Genomic DNA, 27,655 nt, shown 5'->3' on the forward strand with positions numbered 1-27,655 from the left:
CATGATCGGGTAAGGCGTATTTGTGTTGGGGTTGAAAATGTGTGAGTAATGTAAATTGGTGATTTGGTTGGGGAAAAAAACAGTCATAGAAATGCAAGAGATACCAAACAAGAAACTAATAGCCCCATTAGGCTATCGGATTATCGTGTAACAGTAAATTTGACAGTTCTGTTGGGAAGTGCAATATCTGGGAAGATTGATGTTGGAAGAGTACTGCCTTGAAAATGAAATCCCAAGAAATAAACTGTATTTCCAGAAATTAAAACCCCATTGGGAGGTTTATAGATGAGGCAAACATGTTCCTGCAGCCAGAGGTAGCTGTTATCCTATATACCTTAAAATAACATAACAATGTATTGCGGGTGATAAAACATATGTAACAACTAAAATGAGTTCTGATACAAGTGCCTGCACCTGTGTAAAGACAATTCAGGAAGAAAAAGGCACTTATCGCTGTACATATTAAGTAGTAAAAGACAAATGCAGAAATCTCCGGAATAACCGCGAGCGATGGCGTGACTCAAGAGTATCGTTTGACCGTAGGAAGGTCTACAGACACGGTAGACTCGTCTCCCCTTCGCACGCTGCTCACCTATTTGCTGCTCCAGTTGGCAGAGCTGTGGCTACAGATGAGGATGCGCTGGGATATTAAAAACGTCCGATCGGGGGTAGCCGGCCATGGCTTCGGGCTACGGATGCGGTCATGGGCAGCTCACTAAACCGTACACACTGTAATGAGCTGAGGGTGAGAAAGCAGCAAGGGGCGCTCCGGCTTGAAATGTTTTTTTTTCTGGTTCTAAACTGAGATGGTTAGTTCGCCACTGCACTGTTATTTATTCTAACAATGCACCATTAAAAAAAAATCTTTCTAATTTATCAATCACTTCGCATACACAATACACCTGTTTTGTTACGTATGTCGATTTAATTCAAGGTAATTAATTGGTAATTCTCTTGTATAACAACTTCGTTAACTCTCGATGAAAATCATGAAAGATGTACTGTATAAAACGAAATGATGATAAACATTTCACCAAACGATGATGTAACTATTGATCTTCGATTTTCTTTACCATAGAAAATGGAACATTTAGAGTTGTTTACTATACCGACTTCTTTTTATAACGAAAGGAAATAGTTATGGTAATCAAACACTTCGACAATTACCATTGTTTTGGTAACGAAAAAGTAGCACTCCTTCTGGTTTCTAGTAAAACAAATAGCCCGATCTGAAAGAATTACCAAAAGTCCAGAAACTTTCTCAAAGATTCTAAACTGCGTTCAAAAGTTAGATTGTTGATACACAAAATTTACGCATACATTCATACTCAATCACATGATGGAAAATTCCCTTCAATAACACAAAAATAATGTTGAGGTTACATTACGCAGATTTCTGGGCTGAAATGGATCTCTTAAAAATGCCGCATTATGGCAAAATATCATTCCCCTGTGTGTCATTTACACGGCAGGTTGAGACCGTGCAGAGCCCGCCGTCCTCACCTGCTGAAGCCCCCGTTATAGCCGGCACTAAACGCGGGCCTTACACAGTGCCGCCGCTGGACTACGAATGGGAACAGTGTTATTTACGGCTTTATTATGGAAAGTTTAGTAAACAGGTTAAGGTAGTTAACAGTCCTTTCTTGCCACTAAAAAGACCTGGAATGTCAGGTATCTGGTGTCGGTAAATATGTGCGTCTAACTCGGACAACCGTAGTTCTCTCTAAATTCCAAAGAGTGAAATTAGGGACTAGACGTTTTAGAGTGAAAATCACTCTCGTGTTTAATTGAAATAGTCTGAAAAAAGAACCACTCCAGACGAAGCTCGAGTGAAAACTCGATCTTTACGATTAAAGGAATTTCACTCTAAAACGTCTAGTCCCTAGTTTCCGACTGTGAGAGTGAATCTTCACTCGAATGGAGTGAATTTTCACTCTTTGGAATTGTGCGAGTTGGCAAAACCAGTTTTATTTTTTGACAGGTGTCTGAGAGAAATCAGCTTGTGATTCGAAAACTTCTTAGTGCGCAGTTATGTGATGAAAATCCGGTAAATGAATCTCAGCCCGTGTTAGCGAAACCACTATTTTTCTGAATCTGAATTGTAAAATATGGCGTCGTTTCACCGCGGAAACACCCCCTGCCAAAAAGATGAATGAGAACGGAATTCCCTGTGTCAGTCTTGTCGTTTGTTGAGGGACCAGTTGAAAACGATTTATTTGTAAACAGTCGAGTTGTTGACAAGCCTTGTGCGCTGCGCATGGTGGCTTGGGAAAGCGCGGGAGTGCGGCGGAGCGGGACCAGCAAGGGGCAGTGCAAAGAACGACACGGCCATCCATTTTTTACCTCCGCCAAAGAGGTTATGTTTTCATCGGATTTGGTTAGTTTGTTTGTTGGTTGGTTGGTTTGTCTGTTAACAAGATGTAACTAAAAAAGTTATGGACGGATTTGCATGAAAAGTTAGGGGCGGTCCTTGGTACAAATCGATTAGATTTTGGAAGTGATCAGGATCTGGGTCTGGATACAGGATTTTTGTTAAGGATTCTTCACCATTTATGCGAGTATTTCTTTTAGGTGTACTGACAGTATGGTGGGAAAATGTTTGGCCTTGGCGGAGGTTTGCGCTCTCTGAGTGCTTTCTAGTTCATTCATGACTCTGCCTATTTCAATTTTTTCCACAACGGTTAAAACTTTGAATCATATAACAAAATCAGTTGGACAACTACTATTTAACAAACTTGGTATGGTTGCAAAACATAATCAACCCCCTTCAAATTACAATGGCAATTTTCATCCTCAGTGTTTTAATAATTTGGTGAATTTCTGAAACACTAATTGGAATTATTATCTGTCATTCAATACGGACAAGAGAATCCCCTGGTCTACTTTTGACACCTCAACGAGTTTCGCAGCAGCATCCAATTCATCAACGAAAAAAAAATGAGATTGTAACATATCATTCCTTGATTTTAAGATTCCAGAAGGCGAGGTAGCAAGTTCACCCGCCTATCAGTCTAAAAACGGACGCACATACATGTACATGTACTGACAGCTTCCACCACAGTGGTTCATCTCACAATCCCAAGATCAAGGCTTCTAATTAGCCTTTTTTGTTCCTTGATAATGTTAAATTATCTTAAATAAAACAAGTAAAAAGACTGTTAATATTTATTAATTTATTAGCCAATTTAAAGTTGTTGTCACAATTTAAAAGTAGTCACAATTTCATTTTTTTTTGCACAGTAATGATGGCGAACAACAGTCGATCAACATAGTCTTATTTCACCCGCTTAGCCGCAATATAACAAGAAAAGAATACCGATTACTCGTCTTTTCTTATGTACTTGAATTTCAAATCTATTAAAGGTGTTCAAATCACATAATCAGAATCCAGGATGAAGTGAAAGTAAGTCATCCTTATGTTTCAAGATGTTTTAAAATTCCAAACAAACTGGTAAAAAGAAGCACATTCATCCGCCTCTGTGCTAAATAACTGTTTTTGTCCAACTTGAGCGGGTCCTGAAGCGGTACTCTACGGGGTGAGCCACGGGCGCTCGTACACATTCTCCGGGTGACACCCTTTGCCCGTATCACGCCCTGCATTTGACCCGGGTGTAAGGCGATACGCGCTGACTGTCTCTGCCAAAAATGGTCCCCTTGAGGTCACATGCCATAACGCGAGGGCACATCGAGTGGCGTGAAGAACGAATTGGAAAAATGGCCGCTATAAGAATTTGATAAATCGTTAACAGCACGGAGCTGTTTGCGACTGTTGCAACTTTAAAATTAACATTATCAACTTATTTCATTGTCTGTTTTTTTTTTAACTCGGCAATATGATATAACAATATGATCATTTATTTTACATAAATAACACTTATTAATTTACATAAATAACACTCTTCGTTGATAGATGGTACCGTCGATTTACGAATCCACAAATAGTATGAATTATACTCTAGGGTGCAATGAAAGAAAATCGCCAAATTTTCATGCCTTTGTGTGAGAAATGTGATTGACGTCAAACTAAAGCTTCTGTAACAACTGATAGAGAACAGAAAACAAGAAGTAGTTTCTAGTTAAAATACATAGACACTTTGAACTTTTTAATTATATACGTCAAAATTACTCTCTAATTTCCGTCGGACTTGGAAGCCAACTTACGTTATCCGTATTCACTATCTGATTCACTTGTTTACATTAAAACGTTCTTAGAACTGTTCCATAATAAGATATTATTAAACTGCTCTGATAGACTCCCGACTGATGCATAATCGTCGTGTTTAAAACAAAAAGGAGCAAGGCACTTGTAACATGATTTAGACTCATTGTCGTTTCTCCCAGCAATTATAAACACAAAAACGTTAAACAGGTAAGTGTAACAATATTCGTTATAAAATACTAACTCCCACTCCATCCATTTCTGAAAAATACAACAAAAGCCAATGTCGTATATTACCTTAAAGTCTGGCCTCTGGGGATCCCATTGGCCACTGCAACAGGTGGAAGGAAATGGGATTTGGGGGAAAGTGCCAAGGGTATGGTAACGTCTGAATTACGTGTGAAAAAGTCCAATCGAATAAATACGCTGCGACCAAAAAGGTGAAAAGGTGCTGATGAGGTCATCTACAGAGAAGACATTCGATTTGGCCAAACCCTACATTCGTTACCATGAGTAAAATAATAGCAGCTGGAACTGCAGGCAAGCTACTGCAGCAAAACCAAAGGGAACAGCAAAAGACAGCAAAAGAAATAGCTCAAGTAGCAAAAAGCATCAACGGCAACAACTATAAGCGAGTATCGGCAATCTTTGTAGACAATTACAACTGCGATCTAAACTCCACTGTCCACACCTCTTTTACCATTAAAGGGGATATACATCATTTGCTTTCGCTGCAATTTTCAAAAATAAATGGATTTGGAGGATTAGCCTATAGAAAATATTGTTAAACTGACTTGTTTCACGTTTTGGGCTTGTAGATGCTGGAAAAAAACCAAGAAAACCAATCATGTTCTTGAAGTCTGGTTCCCTGACCCCACTTAAGATGAGACGTTTCAATTTATAGACTTAGGGGAATTGGAAGGTCAGAGAATCAGTTTAACAGACTTGTACCCCTTCACAGATGTGTTATCAATTGCAAAGAAAATGCGGAATAACTAAATATGAAAAGTAAGGAGCACTTTTTGAGAAAAAAAACCAAGTGTTCTCCAACGATGGTCGGCCGACCAGTGTTGGAAAAATACAAGTTTTCTTGAAAATGTCAGCACACCAGGAGCCAAGATTTTACAGGAGCTTTAGACTGTCATTCACTTACAATCGAGTAAGATATTTCCGTTATAAATTGATCATTTCGTTTTTTGATGTTGGCAAATGTTGTATCTTCCCTTTAAAGTGCGCGCCAAAGCTATACCAGCAAAAGGGATAAAATACCGGTGTAAGAATCTGCCACTGACAAAATTCACGCATGCAGTTTGCTGACTAATGATTCGTCACAAATAGTCATCTTTGGTATTTCTATAACCTGTGACAAAATGTGATTTAGCAGCATTCAACAGCGCCCTCATCCGATTGAATTGTCAAGTGAAACTGGCTTCTATCTTTAAAGGAAAATTTAAACGTTTTGATTGATTTCCTTCTTCCGTCGATAACGATGAAAATTGTCAACACAAAAATTACATCTGACAATTTCCTCAATTTTTTTCTACCAACTTTGCCCTCTGACCCTCATCTGTCAGCAGGGGGCGCTATTTGTTTACATTAATGATGTCACGCCGTTTTCACGTGATCTTTGGGCCTTAAAGGGTGTTACCTATAGAAATATGCGCTTTGCCTAAAACTTGACTTATAATGGTACAGATGTGGTTCTCGCATAGGGAGTCATGTGAGCTAGATCGGTGCAAGTAAACGGCCCTGCCAACAATGACTGAGGAAACCCAAAGTGTCAAGTCGAGGCGCGGGGAAAACAACGCGAACGGCTCCCAGCAACTGGAAAGCTGGTAAGCCCGTCCGTGACGAGGCTAGCGGAGAAGGGAAGAGACAAGACGGGAAGATGACTGATCAGTCACGGCATTGTTTGCCCCTGTCAAGTCCGGGCGAAACCGGGCCGAGAACAACGCGCTGACCACATGGAGCTCCTGCTCCGCGGGTCTTTGCCCAAGTTGTTCACGCGAACGACTCCCCTCCCGATGACAAATGAACAATCACTGCAACAGTCCTTGACCCTAAAAGAAACTGTTCTTGTGAATTGCAGCTCTCACAACTGACAACTTTCACTCTTCACACAAACTCCGACTTATTTTTATCGATCTTAAAGGGAAGATACAACATTTGCAAACATCACAAAACGAAATGATCAAATTATCACGAAAACCTTACTGACTGTTAGGGAATGGCAGTCTCAAGCATCCTGTAAAATCGTGGCTCCTGGTGTGCTGTCATTTTCAAGAAAAAATACATTTTTCCTACGCTGGTCGGCCGACCAGCTGTTGGAGAAAACTGTTTTTTTTCCCGTCAAAAACTGCTCCTATTAGTTCATAATTAGTTATTCCGCATTTTCTTTGCAATTGATTACACACCAAGGGGTACAAGCCTGCTAGACTGATTCTCTGACCTTACAATTCCCTAAAGCCTATAAATTGGTCCATTTTATGGGGTCAGGGAACCAGACTACAATAACATGATTCGTTTTCTTGGTTTTTCCAGCATCTACAAGCCCTAAACGTGAAGCAAGTCATCTTAACAATATATGCTATAACACACTAATCCTCCAAATCCATTTATTTCTGAAAATTGCAGCAAAAGCAAATGTTATACATTCCCTTTAAGAACTAAATCCATGCATAATCCATGCATTTTCCCACTCGCAGTAGAATTTAAATTTGACCTTAAAAATATCTTTATGACTTCCATAATTAATCTCATCTGATTTCCGGTTACATCCATTTGCTCTATATAAATACCTCGTCAATTTCACTTCAACAGTCAAATCTGAGTCTCAAGTTTTACGAAGAGTTGAATACCAAATAAAAGAGCGAACAATCGCTTAAAATGGTTCGATTTCCCAGCAATTTGTTAGTCATGTGATCGAGTCTCTTTGCAAATCCACGGGTACGGCTGCAGGAAAACTCCGTCAGATGACACCGGTCGTAAGAGACAGGCAGACGAAAGACCTGTCTGGCTTGCCGGGCCGCGACGGAGCGCTCCTCCTGCCGATGAAGGAGGACAGAGTCTGGTCAGGTAGCTGGAGAGACATCAGTGGTGTCTGGGGTAACGCCCAAGTAGTTCCCCCGCCTATCGAGCGACCGCGCACCCGCCACCGCTGAAAAGCGGCGGTTCACTCACCGTCTTCGCGGTTCATACGAGTCAACCACTTGCAGGTTGTGCTCTGGTTCTACCTAATCAAACCAAATAGGTCGTTCAGTGGCTTTTATAAAGCACAGGTGGTAAGTTGGAGTTTTCGGACCAATAAACATCAATAATTGTTTTTGTGCAATTCAAGATTTTAAAGGGGGTGGCAACCCGGGAGGGGGGGGGGGCACGGACCTCCGCTGGGGGAGGGACGCTTAAATATCTCTCTCTCTCTCTCTCTCTCTCTCTCCCCCTGATGGATTTCAAAAGTTGCCACACAATCTCAAGTAATTTATTAGGCTTCCATTCGCTTAGGCTCAGTCCGAATTGAATTAACTGAAACCACATCCACAGAACGGCGTTATTCTATGTTGGCCCTCAAATGATATTGTAGTTCCAATCAATTCCTAGTTGAAGCAACCACATAAAAATGACCAATCATCCTTTCTCTATGAATCATCCAAGCAATATCTCCCCAATGTCTGATTTCAACCACTCATCCACTGATAACTATAGGAATCCAAGCAAACAGCCAGCCAGCCAAACAACCAACCAACAGACCGACTAATAAACGAAGAATCAATCAACCGACAAGCATGATCCACAAACACGCTGCTGTACGACAAACAGACCGACGAAGAAACATGCTCATTCCTCATAACACAAACAACTTGTACAGATAACAAACCGGGTCACAATAATCACAAATGACACAGATATGACACAGATTGAATAAAGTACATGTACATCATCTTTTGACCTCACAATATGACCATCAAAAACCGATCTGCTATTCGCATCAACCGAGCAGAATCTGTTCTTCGTTTTCTGCAGTATTATTTCTGCAAGGCCAAATACTTATCAGTCTCATGTTCTGGTAATGATGAGTATAGTTCAACAGTAAAGCCCACGGTACATCAGTTCAGCAATCCACTACTTTACATGCATTGAATCCTTGGTTCTCAATGGGTCTTGGCACGAATTGACATGACATAGATATGCGATTGTACAACGCCGTGACAGTGGGAGCGATATACACACCGTCCCGGGGTCTCTGACCGGCAAGTAAGTCATGTACTTTCAAGTTCATAAACCCCTAATTTGTTTCACTCGGAAGCCCAATCCGCTAATTTATTATCCAGACAGCATTCAGTGTAGGTGTTCGTTAGTCGGCCGGTGATTTAAGGAACACGGTCAGCGCGGCGGGCACCGGATCGCGAAAGGGAGCACCACAGGGTGTAGTTTGCGAGTCTGACCGGCGGAATCACAAGCCTCAGTCACCGCTCAAGAATTCCATTTTGCACCGGTCCGGAACGAATTGCGTCGTAAAAAACAAGAATGCGCGGAGAACCGAGCTGAAGGTAAAGGAAGAAAATGAAGAGAGAGAGAGAAAAAAAGGAGCTGTACAAGGTTCGGAACCGTTTAGCCACGGTTTAGCAGAGGCAACAAGACCGGCGCTTTGGGACACGAGTTCCCGGCGAGAAAACAACAACCTATAACCGGCGGCATCTGTCGCGGTAATAAGATCTTCGACAAGGGAACGCCGCGAGAGAGGACAGCTAGGGAAATCTAAGTAAGAGAAGACGGTCCGGGTAATAGATGACATCTGGATGAGAGTGCATTGTCTTACAAGAGCCTTACATATAAAAGCTCGATAAAACATGTATAAATCATCTAACAGAGTGTCGTTCAGTCATATCGAAAAGATAAACATGCCTCAAGGACTTCTAGTATAAGCGCTTTATGGTAAAGCTTTTGACGTTCACAAGAAGAAGAAGACAGCAATTCTGCCAAGTTGGCTTCAATTATCTTAAAGCCAACTCTTAAAAAAAAGGAAAATCCATCTTCTGTTCCTATTAAGACCGGTTTCATTTTGCCTCTCTGAAATTGGGAAAACTTCCCCTCATTCCAAGTGGCCCGCTGCACTCACGTAAATTGTACTTAAGGCGTAAATGTTACAGTAGCTCTTATTCCTAAGAAAGAACATGGATTACATAATACATTTTTAGTCTGAATCACCCAAGTCGCGTCAGAGCTATAACAATTAGCTATTGAAGCCACAGCTGGAGACTTGACCGACGTTTCACAAACCTCTCAAGTAGACTTGAATTCAATAGAGCATGGGACGAATAGGTACGGTGAGATCGCCATTGCAAGAGGTCGTGGGTTCGACTCCCGGCTAAGTGGCGAGTCGGATAGTGCGTTTACTCTCACATGCTCATAGAAATCATTTCCCCCAAATATGAAATGCTGAAGCAATTTCAGGAGGGAATTTTGTTAATTTTAAAGTTTATTTGAAATACTAATACTACCTATAATGAGAACCTGATTCCAAGACATGTTTTTACATCTCCATCTGTAATTAGCCGTGACTGCCTAGCGTGCGGTACTAATGTCAAATCGTAGGCAGTGCCCCACCCCTGACTACAAGCATCAGCATCATTCCTGCACTCGGCAACATTTCTCGGCAGAACACTAATATTATCAATTGTCCATTTCCCGCTCAATTTTCAGCGGCTGACCTTTTCCAAGCTCCGAGCCCCGTAATCTCGAAGCCACAAGCCCCCTTTTTTATCGGCAATTCATTAATATTTTCTTTCCATCTCTCTTGGATGTCACACCATCGTGACATCGCCCGCGTGTTACCGAAGGGCCGGTCGGCTTCCTCGGCATTTAGACCTGAACGACTTGTCATTTCCTGAATCGTGTCCAGTGAGACTTCGGTGCGTGTGTATCATAATGGAGATCAACAGAAATCCGAGGTGGCAGTGTACTGAAATAGGACGGGGCTAGGGAGTCCTCGAAACTTATTTAGCTTTAGCCGCCGAAATATTATTTTCGAGAAGGAACATTTGGGGACATTTAGGGAGGTGTAGAATCCGCGTGCTAGTCTGAAACCTTGCCACAGAGTCGGCGTTTGATGGCTACACGTCAGCAGACGGTTCTGGGTCTGTCTGGGCGCCGGGCTCTCTCGTTCATCAACCGGGACTCTCCACTTCAGACTCCTGACACGCCAAGTCCAAGCGAGGAGCCTCACACCCAAATAGTGCAAGCTACCTTGGCGCGGCGGATCTAGCAACTCTCCCCCTCTCTTTCCCCTCCCGGGAGACCCGGCGGAGTGAGGGACCCAAAAGACAAAAACGGATAGGTTGGAGGAAGACAGTTAATCGGATTATTGGTTCTGATTGTGCCCCAGGAAATGTCTTGGGGAAGAGTGTGATGGACACGGATGAAGACGATGACAGAGACGTTAAGAGATCAGCGTCCGGCATGAGAAGTGGCAAAGGGGTAGGGGTATATAGGAAAGGAGGGGAGAGGGGAGAGGGGAGGGGGAGTTTGAGACGCAGGAGGTTGGAGGATGTGTAATGATCGCGGTACAAGAAGCTTGTAATCCTCATAGAGGTTGAAAATAGGAAACGAAGACAATTACATGTACTTTTATTTGTCAGCTCCTAGTTTAGCTAATGTATGCAATTTTACCACATCAACAGGTTAGGCTGAAAAGAATCTGACGATGTCATGGATTTTGGCGAGGTCTTTGAAATGTGAGGGATTTCTGTTTTTGTTTTATCATCAACGATTTCGAACCGTTGAATCGAGTGGTCATCAAGCAGGTAGGCCTATACACAACAAAATATTTCACTATAAGAAACCTAGGACCAAACTGTTGTGTCATGGTTCGTTCAATGTAACAAATGACAAAACATTTTGGCGGGGAAGACAGAAAATAAACCAGGAAAGATACGGCTATAGGGGTAGGCTAAGCAGAGTCTTTGCCAAGTAACATCGTGATGGGCCGATCCTACGGTCTTAAACAAAGATTGGGACGGCATCCCAAGGGGGCGGTGAAGCATCCCAAAACCCTCCTCGCCGCTAATGAAGTGGGCTTCGGTATCATGTCAATGAATTTAACCGAATTTACTCGGATTTGTTGTTTTCTAACACGGATTTTCCCCTGGCGTGTTTCGGCCGGCCGCTGCGGGCTTAAAATCGCTAAGCGGTGATTACCGGTCCCCGTAATGCGTACACGAGCAATTCATTAGGGGTTGAGTCGTCCTTACCACGGAGAACTGACACCGCCAATCAGGATTCACAGGGTTACACTGTCCAGGCGCTTCCGAACCCAGCAAACGCGGGGCTGGCTGGCTGGCTGGCTGGCCAAGGGGGTTGCCACTCACGCTTTACAAGGGGGATACAGTGGGAGGGTTTAGCACGAAGAGGGGAAAGAAAAGGGGGGAGTGACAGGGCTAATTGTGCTGGGAGCTGATGGATGAGTGGCCTGCAAAATATGACAAGCGGGGCTCAAGGAAAAATAAATATATGTCTGACTGTTGCGGGGTCATTGAAAGTCTCCCTTATTTGTCGGTTCCGTCTTCGGTGCGGAGCAAAAATCAATCGACTTCAGTTGTTTATAATGCATTCTGTACAACAACCTGTGAAACTAAGTCTTCAAATCAAATTCGGCGTTCTGTAAAACAAACTATGATGTCAGTATTCTGGGGGGGGGGGGACAAAAAGCTAATTTTTCAAGATTCTTCAAAGCAGCTTTTCAACTTGGATACGTATTCCTGTACCATTTAGTTAGCCATAGTGCCGACTGCCGAGTCACCATTCGTTCCCACCCACCTACATGACGGGTGTCTGAGCAGAGAACCGTATTTACGCGACAGGCCGGCCTGCAGGTGTTGAGGTACGGGGCTGTTTTGGGCGGAAATTCGCGGCGTTTTCAGGCGTGTCTGGCGACTCGCCGCGCATGTAACCGTTTAAGCTCAAACTGCAAAGTGATCGGCTTTGCACAATTTCCGAAGATCTGTCCGACTGTTTTGGGGACTACTACATGCAAGCTCTGCTCACAAGTCAAAGAAGCTACTAAAGTGTGATTGGTTTACCTTGAAGGGGTAAACTGTAGCTTATAGTAATCGCAAAAAAGGTGAGTATACTGCAAGAGGGAAATACCCCTTTTCCTGGCTTGTACGGATTTTGGAAGAAACTACAAATAAGAGCTCGGTGTACATTGTCCAAATAGAGACATGCGAGTGAACATTGCTTTTGATGTTCCTGGTCTAACGATGAGTGTTTACGTCCGTCGCGCCCTCTCGCGGTGATAAGTAGACAATGCTTTAGGCCAATATCTTTTCGCCCTTTTTCCAAACTTATACATTGGAAATGGAATATACTTTAACCAATTGAATAATATTGTGAGTAACCATTTCAATTGTGTATTTTTTTCACCAGAAATACCACAAAGATATTTGAGTATATTAAGCTTCTTAAATAATTGCATTTGTATAATGTGGAAATGCATGACACTGTGCATTTCTTGTGAAGAAAATCTGCTGGCACCAAACTCGTGTTATCATTTTGTAATTATAATTAATAATTTTGATTGTAATAATTTTGAGTAATGAACCTAGAAGTAGAACAGGTGCAGTTTATTCAAATGATTGATGTCATGGTTCATACAGAGCTTGCATCACTATGTTTTTGTTATAGTATGGGAGGATTTTTCGGAGCTGGACGAGGCCCATCTCTCAGATATACAAAGCACTAGCCTACACGAACAATTGGTGTGTGCAAAAATAATACTCAAAAATTATGTCTGTTAGTCCAGCACATCATTGTTAGACATCATCATTGTATTGCGTTAATTGCCAGGGAATAATTCACAACGAGTGTGAGCGAACTAATTGAAACACTTGTGAAGATGATTATGAACTTCATGATTTTAGCACATATTGCAAGACTTTGTTAGGCGGGTACCAACGTTGAAAGCTAAAGTCTGCGCTCGTAAAGATCGTTAGCTATGAAAGGTTTTTAATTAAAATCAAATAAAATCAGTAATTCCCACATTCCTATATCATATTGGCTATAACTGATGCATGGTTTACAGTTGTTACCAACAACATACAGCAGTCTACTAGGACTATTAGGAGTTATTTTCAATTTAAACGAAATCACACATTTTTGAATGATTTCATGAGTTTTCATGTTTTCAAACTGACCTAACTTTCCCACTCTTCACTTTCGCAAACTAATATTCAACTTCAATTCGCCAGTTACACTCATTTTGTTTTCCCAAAATGGCGGAGGAAAACTTGGAAAACAACTGAGACATCAACCGCCACAAGCCACACGTTAGCATTGTGTCTCGATGTGGGCCCCACGGTTGACCCCTGACCCCGCGCGCCCCGTTGCCGTCACACAGTTTGACCCCCGCCGCAGTGTCACTTTGTAATCGTACCCGCAGCTAAGTACAATTAATCATAGTCTGGTATCGGCCTCGGTTGACAGCAAGGCCAATGGAGAAAACTCCTGTTGGGACGTGTGGCAAGCAGAAGTGGGCCCAGTGTTTTTGTACACTCGTATTCACGCCCACGGTGTACTTTCTAAATGTACATAGCAGGAACTGTTCTTTTTGCTAGAAATTCGTGCTGAAGTTTACGAATTCAAGCGAACGCTTGGTCACTTTTGAAACAACAAATTACCATTATAACGAATGAGTAAATGAGTGAATACTGTCAGCCGCTTTACAGTTAAAGATAAAGTCAGTAAGTAATAATGCATGATTAAATGAAGTTAAATAATCCTTTGTTGAACATGTTGACATGATAAGTAAAGTGGCAACATAAATTACAGTGTACGATTGATATCAGAATTCCACTTGTATATGCTTGCTCTCTTGGGTGCAAATACTATCCGTGTTGTTTTACTGATTCAGTAAGTCGTAAATAGTTGCTTGTATTGTGATAAAAAGTCTATATTTATTGAGTTAATAAAACCAAGTATTATCTTGATTTAAGCGACGTGTGCCGATGTGACTGAGAATATGCACTTAAAATTATTTTAAAAACTAAACACTTCAGGCGTACATTCCTGACCTTTCAAATCCACTGACATTGACATGTGCATGTACAAATATGCGATCCCTCACAATTTGGTAATCAAAAATCAGTTGAAATTATTTACACTAATCTTTTGCTACAAGAAAACTCTTTTCGCAATCTTTCCAATCAGTTGCTGTGTACATGGCTTATTTATTCGATTTTGTTTTCAAGTTCCAGTCAGTTGATAGTACCCATGTATTACAACAACAAAAATCCACTGTTTGCCTGACATGGTATCGTGGTAATTTGTTGAAACATCAAACATTATCACATTGTGGGATGAGATCATGAGATGAGTATCAAAATTAACGAAATTTTAAATCTTCAATGATAACTGTTCACGAATTCTAGTCTTGAGGAACGTTGGTTACATCGAAAATACTTAGTTGTATCAGTTAATTGGTAAAGTTCAAAGACAAGGTGATTTGTGAGGACTTTAAAATGACTTGTTAAAATCGCATTTTGTAAATTGCCTTTAAACCAAAGGTTAAAATGAGACAGACATTCCTATATTCGTTGTCATGAGGTGATGCCGCCATTGCCAACCCAATTTGACGCTCCATGGCCATTTAAGAACACACATGTTGTATGGCAGTAACGACAACTTAAGTTTTACATCACTTGTACTGGAATTCATTAACTATTCTTGCTCATTACGACCTCATGTCACTTTAGGCATGTTCCTCATAGATTTAAGTCGAGGCAATGATAGGCAAATTAAAGGTGTTAAAATGTTAATTTGTGCGCACATGTCGCTTGAAGTTGTACGATTTCTACATTTGTGTGGACTCTACACCACTTGCATGACATGTGAGAAACAAAACAGAAATCACTATACAGCGTTAACGATATTTGAGAAAATAAACAGATATCAATGTCATATTCCTGATTAATGATGTGGTTTGGCTTTCAGCATTAATTTCTTACTACGACCTTTGTCCCGTATTTTTGAAAGAGGCTGTAAAATTTGTACATGTGGTTGAATTTAAAATATAACGCTGAGGTTCTACGCATGCATCAAGTCAAATGCGAACGAAAAATTCCGGTTGGTGTAAATAAGTCCCTTGATAATTGATCGTGCACCCGGGCAGTTGACGAAAACTTACGTTTCGGCGAGCATTTTCGCACAGTTGACCAAACAGACGTCAATAAACACCAACGAAACACGGAACAAAACTGTCCTTTTTGATGCAGTCATTGAAAGTGATTGAAGAACAAAGGTGATTTGACGAACAATGTATCTAATCAATCAATGTCGTGAGACCACATTGCCTTCTGTCCCACCAAATATGATTAGAAAACGCCTGAAAATAATGCGCGCACAGACAACAAATATGGCGTCTGTATCCATGCATTGCTGACCCTTGACCTCAGGCAACAGTGTGCTCTGCAGGATGTGATGGTAAACTTGCCCTTGCTCGCTTGACGCCAAAAAAACCCGTATGTTCCAGGGAATCCGGCAGACTTACCTCTGAAAAGCAAGACCAGCTGAGCTGCAAGGAGACAGCGATGGATGGTGCTGGCCGGGATGGGTGGCACGGTAGACCCAGGGGGACCGGGACAACATCAGGGTAGGTGAGAGAATCGCTGTTGGTACCGCTGCCGGGAACACGCCTCTAACGAGATGGTTATGGAGCGGTGTAGTCTCGGCCGGTAGCCACGGGGGATACGCGCGGGTACCTGGCGCGCAAAAGTACTGGTGGTCGCACTCGTTGTGGTGGAATATTGCCACATGCATGATACAACGCCAGTACCTGCTCACTCGGACACAACTTCTTGTCTGTTCTGTCGGGACCGAAACAGATAAACCAACGCCCGTCTCTCTCCGGCAATTTAAACCATTTTCCCTTGTCTCATCATTCGCTGTTCTTTTCCCTTTTTTATACAAGTTTCAATTTGGCCAAGAGGAAGGAGGATTTCGCACCTTCGCCGAGGCGAGTCGCTGTTGAAATGTATCTCCGGGGGTTGTAGGGGTTTTTCTTCTACTCTTCTGCTGCGGGAATTTGTCACTCAGCGCGGAGGGGGACGGCGAGGGGATAGGTCGTACACGGAGAGACACACGCTCACCGAAAAACACACACCGAAAAAAGCAGCGAGGTGGAGAGGACCAACAACAGTCGGGGCGAGGTAACGATTGAGACCGATATCAACACAAAGCCAAATCTCGGTTCATCACCGGACACGGACTTGAACGTGAAGAAAACCCCATTATTGACACGAAAACAACCTGTTTCCGTTGCATCGCACTTCGCAAGAGCTTGGGCTGCGAGTACCAGCCTCGTACTGACAGCACACAGCGTGACTGAGAGGATGGTGGGAGTCAACCAAGACACGAAGCAACGTGCGTATTGTTACTGATTTTAACACATTTCAGAATTTTATAAGCCCAGACCAAGAGAAGCAAAAACATGATAACTTATCTCTTCATTTTTACACTGGCAATCATGCGTTTACGTAGACCCATGTCTCTGCTTTTGTCCCATTTTAAACTGGTAGACTGGGAACTTGTCTCACCAAAGCAGACAAAACGTATTGCTTTAAGCCCATTTTTCTCTAAAGCGTAGATTTACATTCTATTTATAGGTGTAGTAATTACGGTAAGCATTATACCACCTGCTATTTTTCCATTATTATATTTTCCTATACGGAGTTGATATCTTGTTCAGATTTCCAGTTAAATTATTTCAAGGTTTTAATATTCCAACATAGAAACAACGTTTGTTTCTTTTCGTAAGTTTTCCATTAAGTATTCCCGATCAATTTTCCCATAAGATTAAGAGTTGTTCTATGTTTTTTGTTCAAGAGATCATTCCAATGCATTTGATCACCGAAAACCGCAGAATGAACCACACCATGCAAATTTCCCACTTCCAGGAACCTGACCTACTTACGGGCCAAACACCTTTAGTTTATGTTGTAAGGACTATTCCTAGGATGACGTATTGGAAAATGTGAACAGGAATAACACCAAGAAACACGTGGTCTGTCCTCAGGACAACTTCATGCATGCATGCACATTTTACACGTGGACAGGTATAGGTCCTAAGATTAAGTTCATAGAGCAAGGGGCAATGCATACTGTCCAAAGTTTCACTGTACAGAAGATTATATCACAACACGAGATGCTAAAAAAATGCCCAAAGACATACCTGTGAAAGTTCCAAGCCCTTTCCCCCGGCTTTTTTCTCCCTAGAAGATGCTGTCTTCGCATGGTGAGCTCTTGGCAACTGAACTAACTCAGTCAAAAGGCATTGATCGAGAATGCTAACTGAGTGTTTCAGCGCAGTGCAGTGGCGTTTGGACCACATTACGCACACGGGATGGAAACAGGAGCCGGTCTTCACATTCCTGAGTTTATGGGGACCCATGCATTGTCTTCGAGATTCAGACCAACCACTTTCTGAGACCCACATTTGTTGTTAAGGTTTGCGATTGATTTCGGGGGGTCCAGGGGAGGGCTGATTATCTTTACATAAGATCTCATTTGGTAATTGGAATCACAATGTATGCAATACAATCATTTTGGGACTGGCACGCATTAAGCACCTTCTTTGTCTACTTTATTCAGCGATCTTGCTTTTAAGTTTAACAGTTATCCCTAATAAAGTTTTCTTCTGCATTAGGTATATATAATTATATAACATAATTGCATTATGTTTGTTTTACCTAAGGCTTTACAGATGTAGGTATACCACAAATAGTGCCATCAATTCCATAGTTCAGCTGCAAGGAGCCGATCCAGAGATGGTCTTATAATAAGTACATCTGAGCATTATCTCAGCAGTTGGTTTATATGCAATAAAATATTGGCCTACATCATCCCATTTAAACAAATTTAAACACCCCCCCCCCTCCCCGTCCACTTCGGTGCAGTAGAGATTGAAAAGATTACAGAAAATTCAGGGATCGTCTGAAGCTTCATTGTGAACGCACACAAAAAACACGGTGAAAAAGGTTGATTACTTTCCAAACCTGTCTGAGAAACGTGGCCGGGACTTTGCGATCAATCACTCGGCACCCCGTGATTGCGAGATGGGTGCTGTGTGCTTACGGACTCGGTTGAGACGATCAACTGGTGACCGGTGTTACATCATTACTGTCTTGGGTCCAAACAGTGTTTTCTTTTTCTACCGTTGCTAGAACATTGCAATTTTACTGTAGTATAGTGTGGCATGGTGCAGGAAGAGTCTGGATCGACTCCGATATCGAAAACAAGCCTGGTTGTTTCAAACGAGTAGGATGAATGTTTCGATTAAAATAAAATCTCAAAATGAGCCATTGCACGTCTTTGGGTTGTTTGATTGTTGGGTTTTTGAAATGACCAAGAATCCGTTAAAGTTAGCAAGGTTGTGAATTGACATAATCGCCAATGTGGAATATTTGATCTAAGTCACTTTTTTTTAACTAAAATATCGATCAAACCATGTCTGAAAATGCCTTCATTTCAACATAAAATGTTACTCTCGTGACGCAATGGTTTCAAACCCTAAGTTGAACAGTCGCACAAAAATAGAGCAGAGAAGTAACTGTCATATTTCCTCAGTGTGGATTGAGGTGAATTCTTCCCTGTGTACAAGAAGGGCCTCAAATTTGCGTCCAGAAATAAACCTTCCGTGTGAAGAATCAGAGCACGTGATCGCACACGTCATCATGCCTATACCGCGCCCCCTCTGTTGGCTGCATTTCCTTTCCTCCGCATCCAGAGTGCGGACGCAAATAGAAAAGCAGTGATGGTCTGGTAAGCCCGTCTGGTCTTGCTCCCGCCTCGTCTGATGATGATGATGATGACGAAGGTGACGCGCGGGGTATTATTCTTAATATTGAAATTTTACAGCTGAGATGTCACCAACTCGTCATCTGCTCATTAGCATTAATTTTAATAATGTTGACACGGCTAAGTTGTCGGCAACCAATGATTTAGGAGCCCGTCAGCAGACGACATGTGAGTGGTTGGTAGCCGGGAAGCTGTCAGTCTAGATAGTCCTACCGTTTTTCACGCCAATGGCGGGCCTCCAGCCGGCCCCTATCGCTAATGACCGCTGCCCGAGGGCCAGCCCCTTTTCTCAATGGCTGATACTCTATCCTATATCATGACTGGGATTTTTGTTTTAGTCACACAAATACGTACACACCATGGTTTGTTTTGGTTGTCCTGAAGATCAGTCTTCGCTGACCGTCCACTGAAGGAGTGAACCCCCAGCTTGTCATTATTATCAGCATCGCTAACCTCATCAAGCGCCGGGCCGCCGAGGAGATACTCATACCTAACAAGACAACATAACTACTGTGCGCTTTATGCACCTCCTGTGTTTTGACACCGAACTGTCGTGTTGAGGGCACCAAGCTAAGCCGAACCGTGTGCATGCCGACATCGCAAGGCCGTTGCCCGAGCTCCGAGCGGCATCGTCTGTGTTGACCCGCCGGGTTCTACGGCCCTCGTGCCCCGGTACACCCTCGCGGACTCCAGCGCTCCGGTGCAAATTTACTCAGCGATTGACACAGCTCTGCAAATCTCTTCCAAAAGCATTTCGGATTTTGCCGCGAACAAGGAGGGAGAAATTCGAACGGGTTTTACCGCTACTTCTGCTGTTTTGCATCTCGGGATTTTCCTTGACAATCGCTGTTTTATTGGGAAGACACTGATTATTCCAACTTCGATCCAAGTCAAAAACCAAACTAGACATCGACCACGACAGCAGCTGTGACGGAGAAGAAACGGGACACACGGAGGAAGCGATAGGTGCCTGAATAAGTTGGTCCTTTTTTGGCTATGGATTTGAATCAAACGGATCAAAACCCACTTTCCCCGCGAGCAAACCGATTCAGCATTGCTTCACTGATTTCACCGGAGGATCGCGGTGAGGCCGAGGAGGCTTTAGCGGTCGTGAACGGGACCGGCTGTACGGGCGTCTCGTTGCAGAGCACGGGCGACACGTCGCTGGTGGACGCGCTGGATCACACGGTCGGGGAGTGGGGGTTGCGATACACAACCGACCTACACACAATGGAAGGTTTGTACCCAATGGACACAGAAAATACAATTTGTAAATGAAGCCAGCTTCCTTTTTTGTTAAGTTTCAACTGGATTGAAGCTTGAACTCGTTTTTGATTCCCAACTCTCTGTTGTGTTGGTATCAAAATTGTTGTTGGAAAGCATGGTGGATATTTCCTACACCGGGTAATTTGAATTAAGACAATATGGACAACCGAATATGAACGCCACTTACATACACGTACTCTAGTGTTTCTCCCACGAAAAACAGCGTTGAAATAGGAATTATTTGAAACTTGAGTAGTTTGACAAGAAGTGGTATGTTACAAACAATATGACAATTTTTTGTCTCGACGAATTTTTTAATTTGTCAAAATGAGTCAATATTCGTCTGCTTTACGAGTATGATAATCTCTAGTTTTTGTGATGTAGAAATGTTGATGTACACTGATGTAGCTCCTTTAAAATCTGAATTCGATAAACACCCTGAAATGGCTTATTTTTGTTTAAAGGAAACTGAAATCGCGATTTAAGAAATCCAGAATTTATTCCGTTCTGTCTTCGTGTCGAAGTAGTTCCCGAATAAACAATCATTTTTTATCCGTTTTCTGCTCCATGAGTTATCTACGGTACATTGGAGATGTCAGTCATTCCGTAGACTTTTAATTACATCGTTAATCAATGAAATGTTGTTTTCAATCGAGTCCTTGTTTCATTTTGAGACGGGGAATTAATGCCGATTTTCTTCTGTTTGACACTTAAAAATGAAGCCCTTTTCCACAGGCAGCGATGTAAACATGGGCCCTATACAGACGCTGTAAAAATGAACTATCGAGCCCACGACCACAGACGATACCTCCCGGTAGATGTCGTCCTATCCTCGGGTTATGAGCATAACGAGTAACAGATCACAGGTTGTTTATAATAATGTAATTAACAGAGGATGGAACTCGTCCCCGGTGATTTCTGAAGACCGTAAACGGCGATTGGCGTTTACAATTATTGGCGGGATAAGTCGCTTATACGTTGTGTATCAAAATTAGGTGGATAATGTGTAAGATCTTTCCTTGCAACGACTTTGTAACCCAGATATAGGGAGGGTACATTTTTCAGCAAACGACTTGGAACAGAAAACAAGTACTACCGGCAGTGTCAGTGTCACTGTCGGTGTTCCCATCTTTTCTGTAACTCAGTTCGGTAAATTGTATAAGTAAGAAGAGTTGGTCTTCAACGCTTGCTGTTCATGCACTATTTTGTCAAAACTTGGAGCAAGAAAAAATTTACTTTCTCCACCGTCAAACTCAAAGCAACAATCGAACCTTACTTTTGACAAAAGCTAAATAGTTACGTGTACTTTAAGCTCTTTGTGTTTCAACACAGTAAACACATGTAAAAAATGTCTTTAAGTTATCTTTTATAACTTTATAATTTTTGTTTGCAGCGTATCTAGGTATTCTATTATTGTGGGAACTGTTTTTGTGAAGAGGGTTGAAGCACTACATGTACTACTTCATACTTTTCGCCACAAACTTTATAAAATGAAAAAAAAATAGTTATCCTGAATACGATCGGAAAGTTGAAGTCGGAATAGGTTTCAATTAATTCAAAATGTCTGATTTTTCTTTTTAATATGAATTGCATTTAGCTGTGTACAGTTGCACATGAAAAACGCATATACAGTATTGAATTTGTCGCCACGCCAGTAATAAACGTCAAAACATCACTCCCACTTTGCACAAAATTGTCAAATTGTTAAGAAATGAAGTCCTTGGAACAACGACTGTAAGTAATTTCGTGAAATGTAAATGAACTTGAGCTATGTCAGTGTCGGAACGATACAGGTTACTTTAGCGGAGGAAAATCAGTCGGAGAAAATACGCGTCAATGCTTGATTTCTTAGCTGATATTTACGGGTCTTTCGACGGACATAAGCTTATGGTCAACATTTATGTTTTCTGCAGAGAAAACATTATTTGTTTAGACGTACATTGCACATGAGAGCAACAGATTGAACAGTCGGTAGCCATTTTACAAGGGGTTAAAGTAACCAACGTTCTTATAAATCAAGATCTTGCATGTGCAATATCAAAAAGGTCGCCGGTGTTGTCTGGTACCCTGATCACCATTGCACATGAAATGTGTACAGCTCTGTGCGACAAAAAGGAATGTGATGGGATGGAGCCACAAGTAGGCACTCACATGAATCGGTGTGTACGCAGAACAAGCGATTAAAGCAACCGCCGCAAACAACATTTCACTGAGACTGAGATGAATGTAGACAGGGCGTCATTTGTTTGTTCAGTAAGGCTACACCACATTAAGAAATGTAAATCGTCGGGTTAGATAAACATGGCGGGCCATCACGATGCTTCTTGCTGTGCGCGCCCTCAGTGACTGAGTGAAACAAAAATCTCTGCACAGGGGGTCGAATGTGATGCAGACCATGGAGCTATAAACGTGTTTATAGCTCCATGTGAAGACCCACTCAGAACTACGTTCTTTGTAATTGTATGAATTACTGTTCTGCTTGCATGCATTCAATACCAATGAATGCTTTAATGCATGTTTATTCGTGAAAAATAGCTTTTCTTTCCCTTTTTGGCATTACAAAGGAGAATTAGTAAGCTTGCTAAAGCATAGAGAAAGGTCACAACTAGGACATTTTCTCAAAGTTTGTTCGGCGCTATTTCCTAGGCAGTTAAATTAATGAATGGGCTTTCACTTTGATTTCACACTACTAAGTAGTCATGGACTGACGTGAAAATTAGCCTAACTCATTTCCGTACGAAGACTTAAGACATAATTGTAATTTTTCCCTGCAAATGAGAATTGGATCGTGAGTTGGCACTTCGTCTTGGTTTTTAAAACATAAGCCTGTCCCATTTCTAATACACAAGTTCCATAGACCCATCCCCACTTGTGTGTTCAATGACAGCCATTCAGTACTTATGCGAGTGGATAGCTGGCAGGGAGGGGTGTCGTGCCCCTTGCTAGCCCCATTTCCTTGAGTTTTTTTTTTTACCCGTGCATTTTTGCACCGATGTGACAAACCGACAGGCCATTGCTAATGCTGAGTCTTGTCTCTTCGTATACACGCGGCCGATATGCGCGCCGTGACTCACCCGTAATGAGTGATGCGCCGTACATGTTTTCACGGTACAGGCGCTGGGCCTGACAACCTCTTTACAATGACTTGCGATCCCCCCCTTGTAGAATAATAATAACATAATAGAAGGGGATCTTTCCTAACTACCGGAAACTGGGCTCTAGCGACTCAGGAAAAAGGAGGTTAGATATCAAAGAGTTTAAACTATCAGACGGATTTCCCAACCCTCGAATCGCTTAGAGCGTAAACCATTAATGCCCATCACGAGATTTTACGCTTGGATGACAGTGCTTTTGTCATAATTTTAAACTTGCATTTTAAGGAGGGGGACATGGCTTGACAATCCATTTGATTCAAACAAATATATTAAATTAACAGGCAGAAGACTTCTGTTTACGGTGTGTTGAAGAACAAAAAGCCGATTACATGCATGAAAAATAACCATGATGCATCATAATTATTATGAAGCATGGGTGCTTTTTACAAGGTGGTGTAAACACGTGATGTAATCATGTGACGCGTGACGTCATCATCAGCGATCGTGAATTTCATGTTCAATGTGGTTGCAGTTGGCACTTCCACGTGTCCAAGCTTAATAAGATTAATGTCAAAATGCAACTTTTTTTGTTTTAATAGCTCTTTCCTTGTGTATGAATTTAGTGCATTCTTCAAAACTGTCATCCTCTTCGAAATTAGGTATTAGAGGGCTCTTTTCGAGGTTACTTTACGCGCTCAAATGTTTTGATCGTCGGGCAACTTGCAATTTATTATGCAGACATACATATTTTATTATAAGACCAGAGGGAAGATGCAGCTTTATGTTCATGGTGTGAATATGTCCGATGACAATGACATTAAAACCGGGGCATGATCCTCTGATAGGCAAGATGTGGAAATCCTCAGGTGCCTTATGTCAGAAACTAATAATCAGCTTTGTTTAATAACATTCTGCTATAACTATGTTGAAATGTGACCAAACATTTGCCTTGTAACTATGCGTGCTTACTGCTAAGCTCAGTTCTATCATGTAAAGGCTCTAAAGGCTATTACGAAAGAGAAGTAGCTCAAACAATCGACCTTATGATGATTCTGTTTTCCGTTCCTTCTTATGCCTAGGGAATGCCTCATTATCGTCTTCAAAAAAAAATGGGTGGTATGAAATGATTGACCGGGGAAAAAAATTGGCTTGAAAGAAAAATCCTTAAAATTTAACTACTTAGTTTGATATTGGATGTTGAGTGTCCAGACAGCCTTTTCTTGTACACATGGCTCGTTAATAAGGTTGTATGCGTAATTCTAATGTTGTCAAGTTTTCAAAGCTTAGTCACTAAAATCGAGGAAATGAAGTGGAAACGGCATGGTGTGTCTGAGGTCGCACCCGCCCGGTCCCGTGCGGCCAGGGCGGACGGGTCCCGTCACTCCCGTGCGAGTCGCTTTTACTCCTTCAGTCTGAAGAAGATGAGGAAAAAAACTCGGAAGGGTAAAATCGGAGTCACTCTCCGGGCTCTGGTAAAGGGTGAGTGGGTTTGGGATTTGGGAGGGGGGTGAGAGAGCTAGCGTGCTGATGACTTACCCCCTTGCCAGTTTGGATAAACGATGGGCTGTCCGGAATGATTTCTTCACCGATGTTGAGTACCGAAATCCGGGGTGGATTCCTATCACCTTGCCCTTACCGTGTGGCGCCCATGCTACCCCCCCCCCTACCCCCCTCCCCAACCAACTAACACCACGGCAGGCTAATGGATGGACCTATGGGCTGACCAACACCCTCGGAGAGAGAAAAATGCATTTCCTCCCCTTCAAGATGGTTCGGAAATCACCGGGGACAAATTCAGGTTATCGGGAATTTTTGTTTCTCTCTCTCTTTTCGAGGTACGGGGAGAAATCCAACTGGAAGCGTTCCCACGGGGGCTCTGCTCGGCCGTGGCTGGGTGACGCGGCTGTACTGTGGGTGCACACCAAGTCAGCTGTTTGATGTGCTAAATGTCGGGTTGCTGGCTGACTTGCAACACGGCATATCGCCTGCCATCGTGCAGGGCTGCGCCGCTGTGATAATGTTATTTTTGGAATGTTGTTAAAGTTCACGGCGGGTACATTTTGGAACATGGGCGGGGCGTTAAGGTACCAAAATCACCCCCAGTGCAGATTGGCGAGTTTTTCACTTTTTCCTCGCATGTTTTGAGGCGAAAAAAAGAACATGAAAGTAATCATTCCTTTTGATCAATGCACCAAGTTTTGACTCTGAGTGGATCAGAACAAAATCATATTTGAGGGTTAAATTTTAACAGAAGACAGGAAAACATCATCAATTTTCTTATTCTGGAAGCACATCTCTGGTTTATGACAACACAGTTATTTACAAAATAATAATGTTACAACTTTTTTATGGCCCAGAAGTCATTGCAGAACTCCATCAAGAATCAAATATTACAAGGCATCTCCTGTCATAATTACAGATGATATTATTTATGTCAATGTTTTAATTCAAATCGAGTGAATAAAATTACCCATTTACCTACAGAGTACGTTTGATTTTGAGCAGGTTACTTCTTGCGTAAGGTATGAAACTTCAAGTTTTCGAGAAAAAAAAATGTGTTTATAGCTTTTACCCTTACACAAAGTTTCTAGAACAAAAATACAATAAGGTTAAATTAAGCTGTTGGTGCCGCTGTTGATGCATTTGGTACATTGTAGGGGGCCTATATATACCGCAGGGTACACGCATATCCATTTGTTTGGAGACTGGAAAACAATGCATGTGTTCTTTTTATTTCTTTGTTTTGAGCCCCCAAAACAAATTAAGCCTAAATGAATTATATGAACAAATCTTGTCACCAAACTTGATCAGTTATGATGACAAACGAGGCCATCCCTGGTTTAATTCGGTAGACAAAATCTGCCTCCCTGAAAATCGATTGAGATCCAATAATACGCCGAGTGCTCAACCCATTGGAGCAAAATAACTTTCACACATTCCCCGCGGGATTGGTGGACACGACCTCGTGACCTTAAGGGTTCAAAGGTCACCAGAACCCTAGTTCCGTGAGGCTGTGGTCTGCTGCATGGTTGGGTAGAGCTCCATGGTTGGGTATATTTTCCAGTGCTTTCATTTGAGCCATTTTGGCTATTACTTGATGCTGTAAATCAAACTATTGTTTAGGTTTGCTCATTTTGTCGAGTTTGATTAGCCTTTCGTTTAACTTGAGGAAAATTAGACTTGCCCACACACTTTACATCGATGTTAAAAGGTGTCCTAGCCGAACGCTTCACCATACATGCAATGTCGGTTTTTTTCTAGTTATGAAAAAAAAAGAACGAACATATAAACTTGAAAACATTCGTCTTCAAAATAGGTTGGAACAATTTTTATTTCAATTTTAATGTCTTTTCTGACCTACTTTCGGGAGACACTGTACTCAATAGCAAGTCCCGCTTCGTTGAGAACAAAATAACCCCAAGCCCTTGGTCTTTTTCCCCTCCATTTCTCGTTCTGCCTTCCCGCCCACATCATCATCGTCTCAGCTCCATGATCTCGCATTGTCATCTTATTTATGTGAACTTCTAATTTGTTGGATAATTGCGAGCCGGAGAGATAAATCTTCCTCCAGCTTGTCCCGTCTGTCATCCCGGCGATGTATCGATGTAATAATTCCCTCCCACCTCGGACTGACCGGCCCAGCGAAACAAAAATATACAGTGATCAGCAGCACGGCGATGAGAGCTGGCGTGCCTTGGCCCGTGATTGAGCGACGCTGCACGGTAGAACCAAACGCGATTTGTACCCTCCCCTCCCTATAGTATATAGGTCGTTCCACATTTTTAAACATTAACAGTGAAATTGAAGTAAAATGAGGTCTCAGTGCGCATTTACATATTAAAATTTTGACCATTTTCCGGGTAAAACGCAGCTGATAAATGTGGGATAATAAGAAAACTGCAATTTGAAATGTCGCCATGCAATCAAAAAGAAGATGGTATAGAGTTCGCAATTAGGGCCCTCTGTACAAATAAGACTGCAAATAATACAGGAAATAATTGGGTTGTAGAAAAGGAAATGCCTTTATACATGTTGCAGTCTGAGCTTTTTAGTTTATTTTGTGGGTATAGAACTACGAATACGTTTGGTTGGTACCACTACCGGCGGCAGAGCTTTTTGTACGCATTATGGCTGATTGTTTATGCAAGTATACGCGCGTCAATTTGACCTCTGTGATTGGTTAACCTCTCCACGTGATCGCAATCACAGATACCTTTCACATGCGCTTGTATCTCTATAATCAAACTTGAATATTCATATTTTGGTTTACCAGTTGTCAATAAAAAGTTCA

At 42.1% G+C, this 27,655-nt stretch overlaps 1 protein-coding gene across 3 annotated transcripts in view; it reads left to right on the plus strand.

Annotated features, from left to right (window-relative positions):
- Positions 1-15,637: 15,637 nt before the first annotated feature.
- The window catches only part of LOC119730886 (T-box transcription factor TBX1-like), a 39,131-nt gene continuing 27,113 nt past the window's right edge, over positions 15,638-27,655 (plus strand). For 2 of the 3 annotated variants that reach the window (XM_038203949.1, XM_038203951.1), the window contains exon 1: positions 19,116-20,240. In XM_038203949.1, coding sequence (XP_038059877.1) covers positions 20,000-20,240 — 241 coding nt within the window. In that variant the 5' untranslated portion in view covers positions 19,116-19,999. Of the gene's footprint in view, positions 15,801-16,118; positions 16,571-19,115; positions 20,241-27,655 lie in introns of those variants that run through there. The other variant, XM_038203952.1, reaches the window with a different exon arrangement.

The sequence above is a fragment of the Patiria miniata genome, unplaced genomic scaffold, assembly GCF_015706575.1.
Source record: "Patiria miniata isolate m_02_andy unplaced genomic scaffold, ASM1570657v1 HiC_scaffold_22, whole genome shotgun sequence".
Taxonomy (NCBI): domain Eukaryota; kingdom Metazoa; phylum Echinodermata; class Asteroidea; order Valvatida; family Asterinidae; genus Patiria; species Patiria miniata.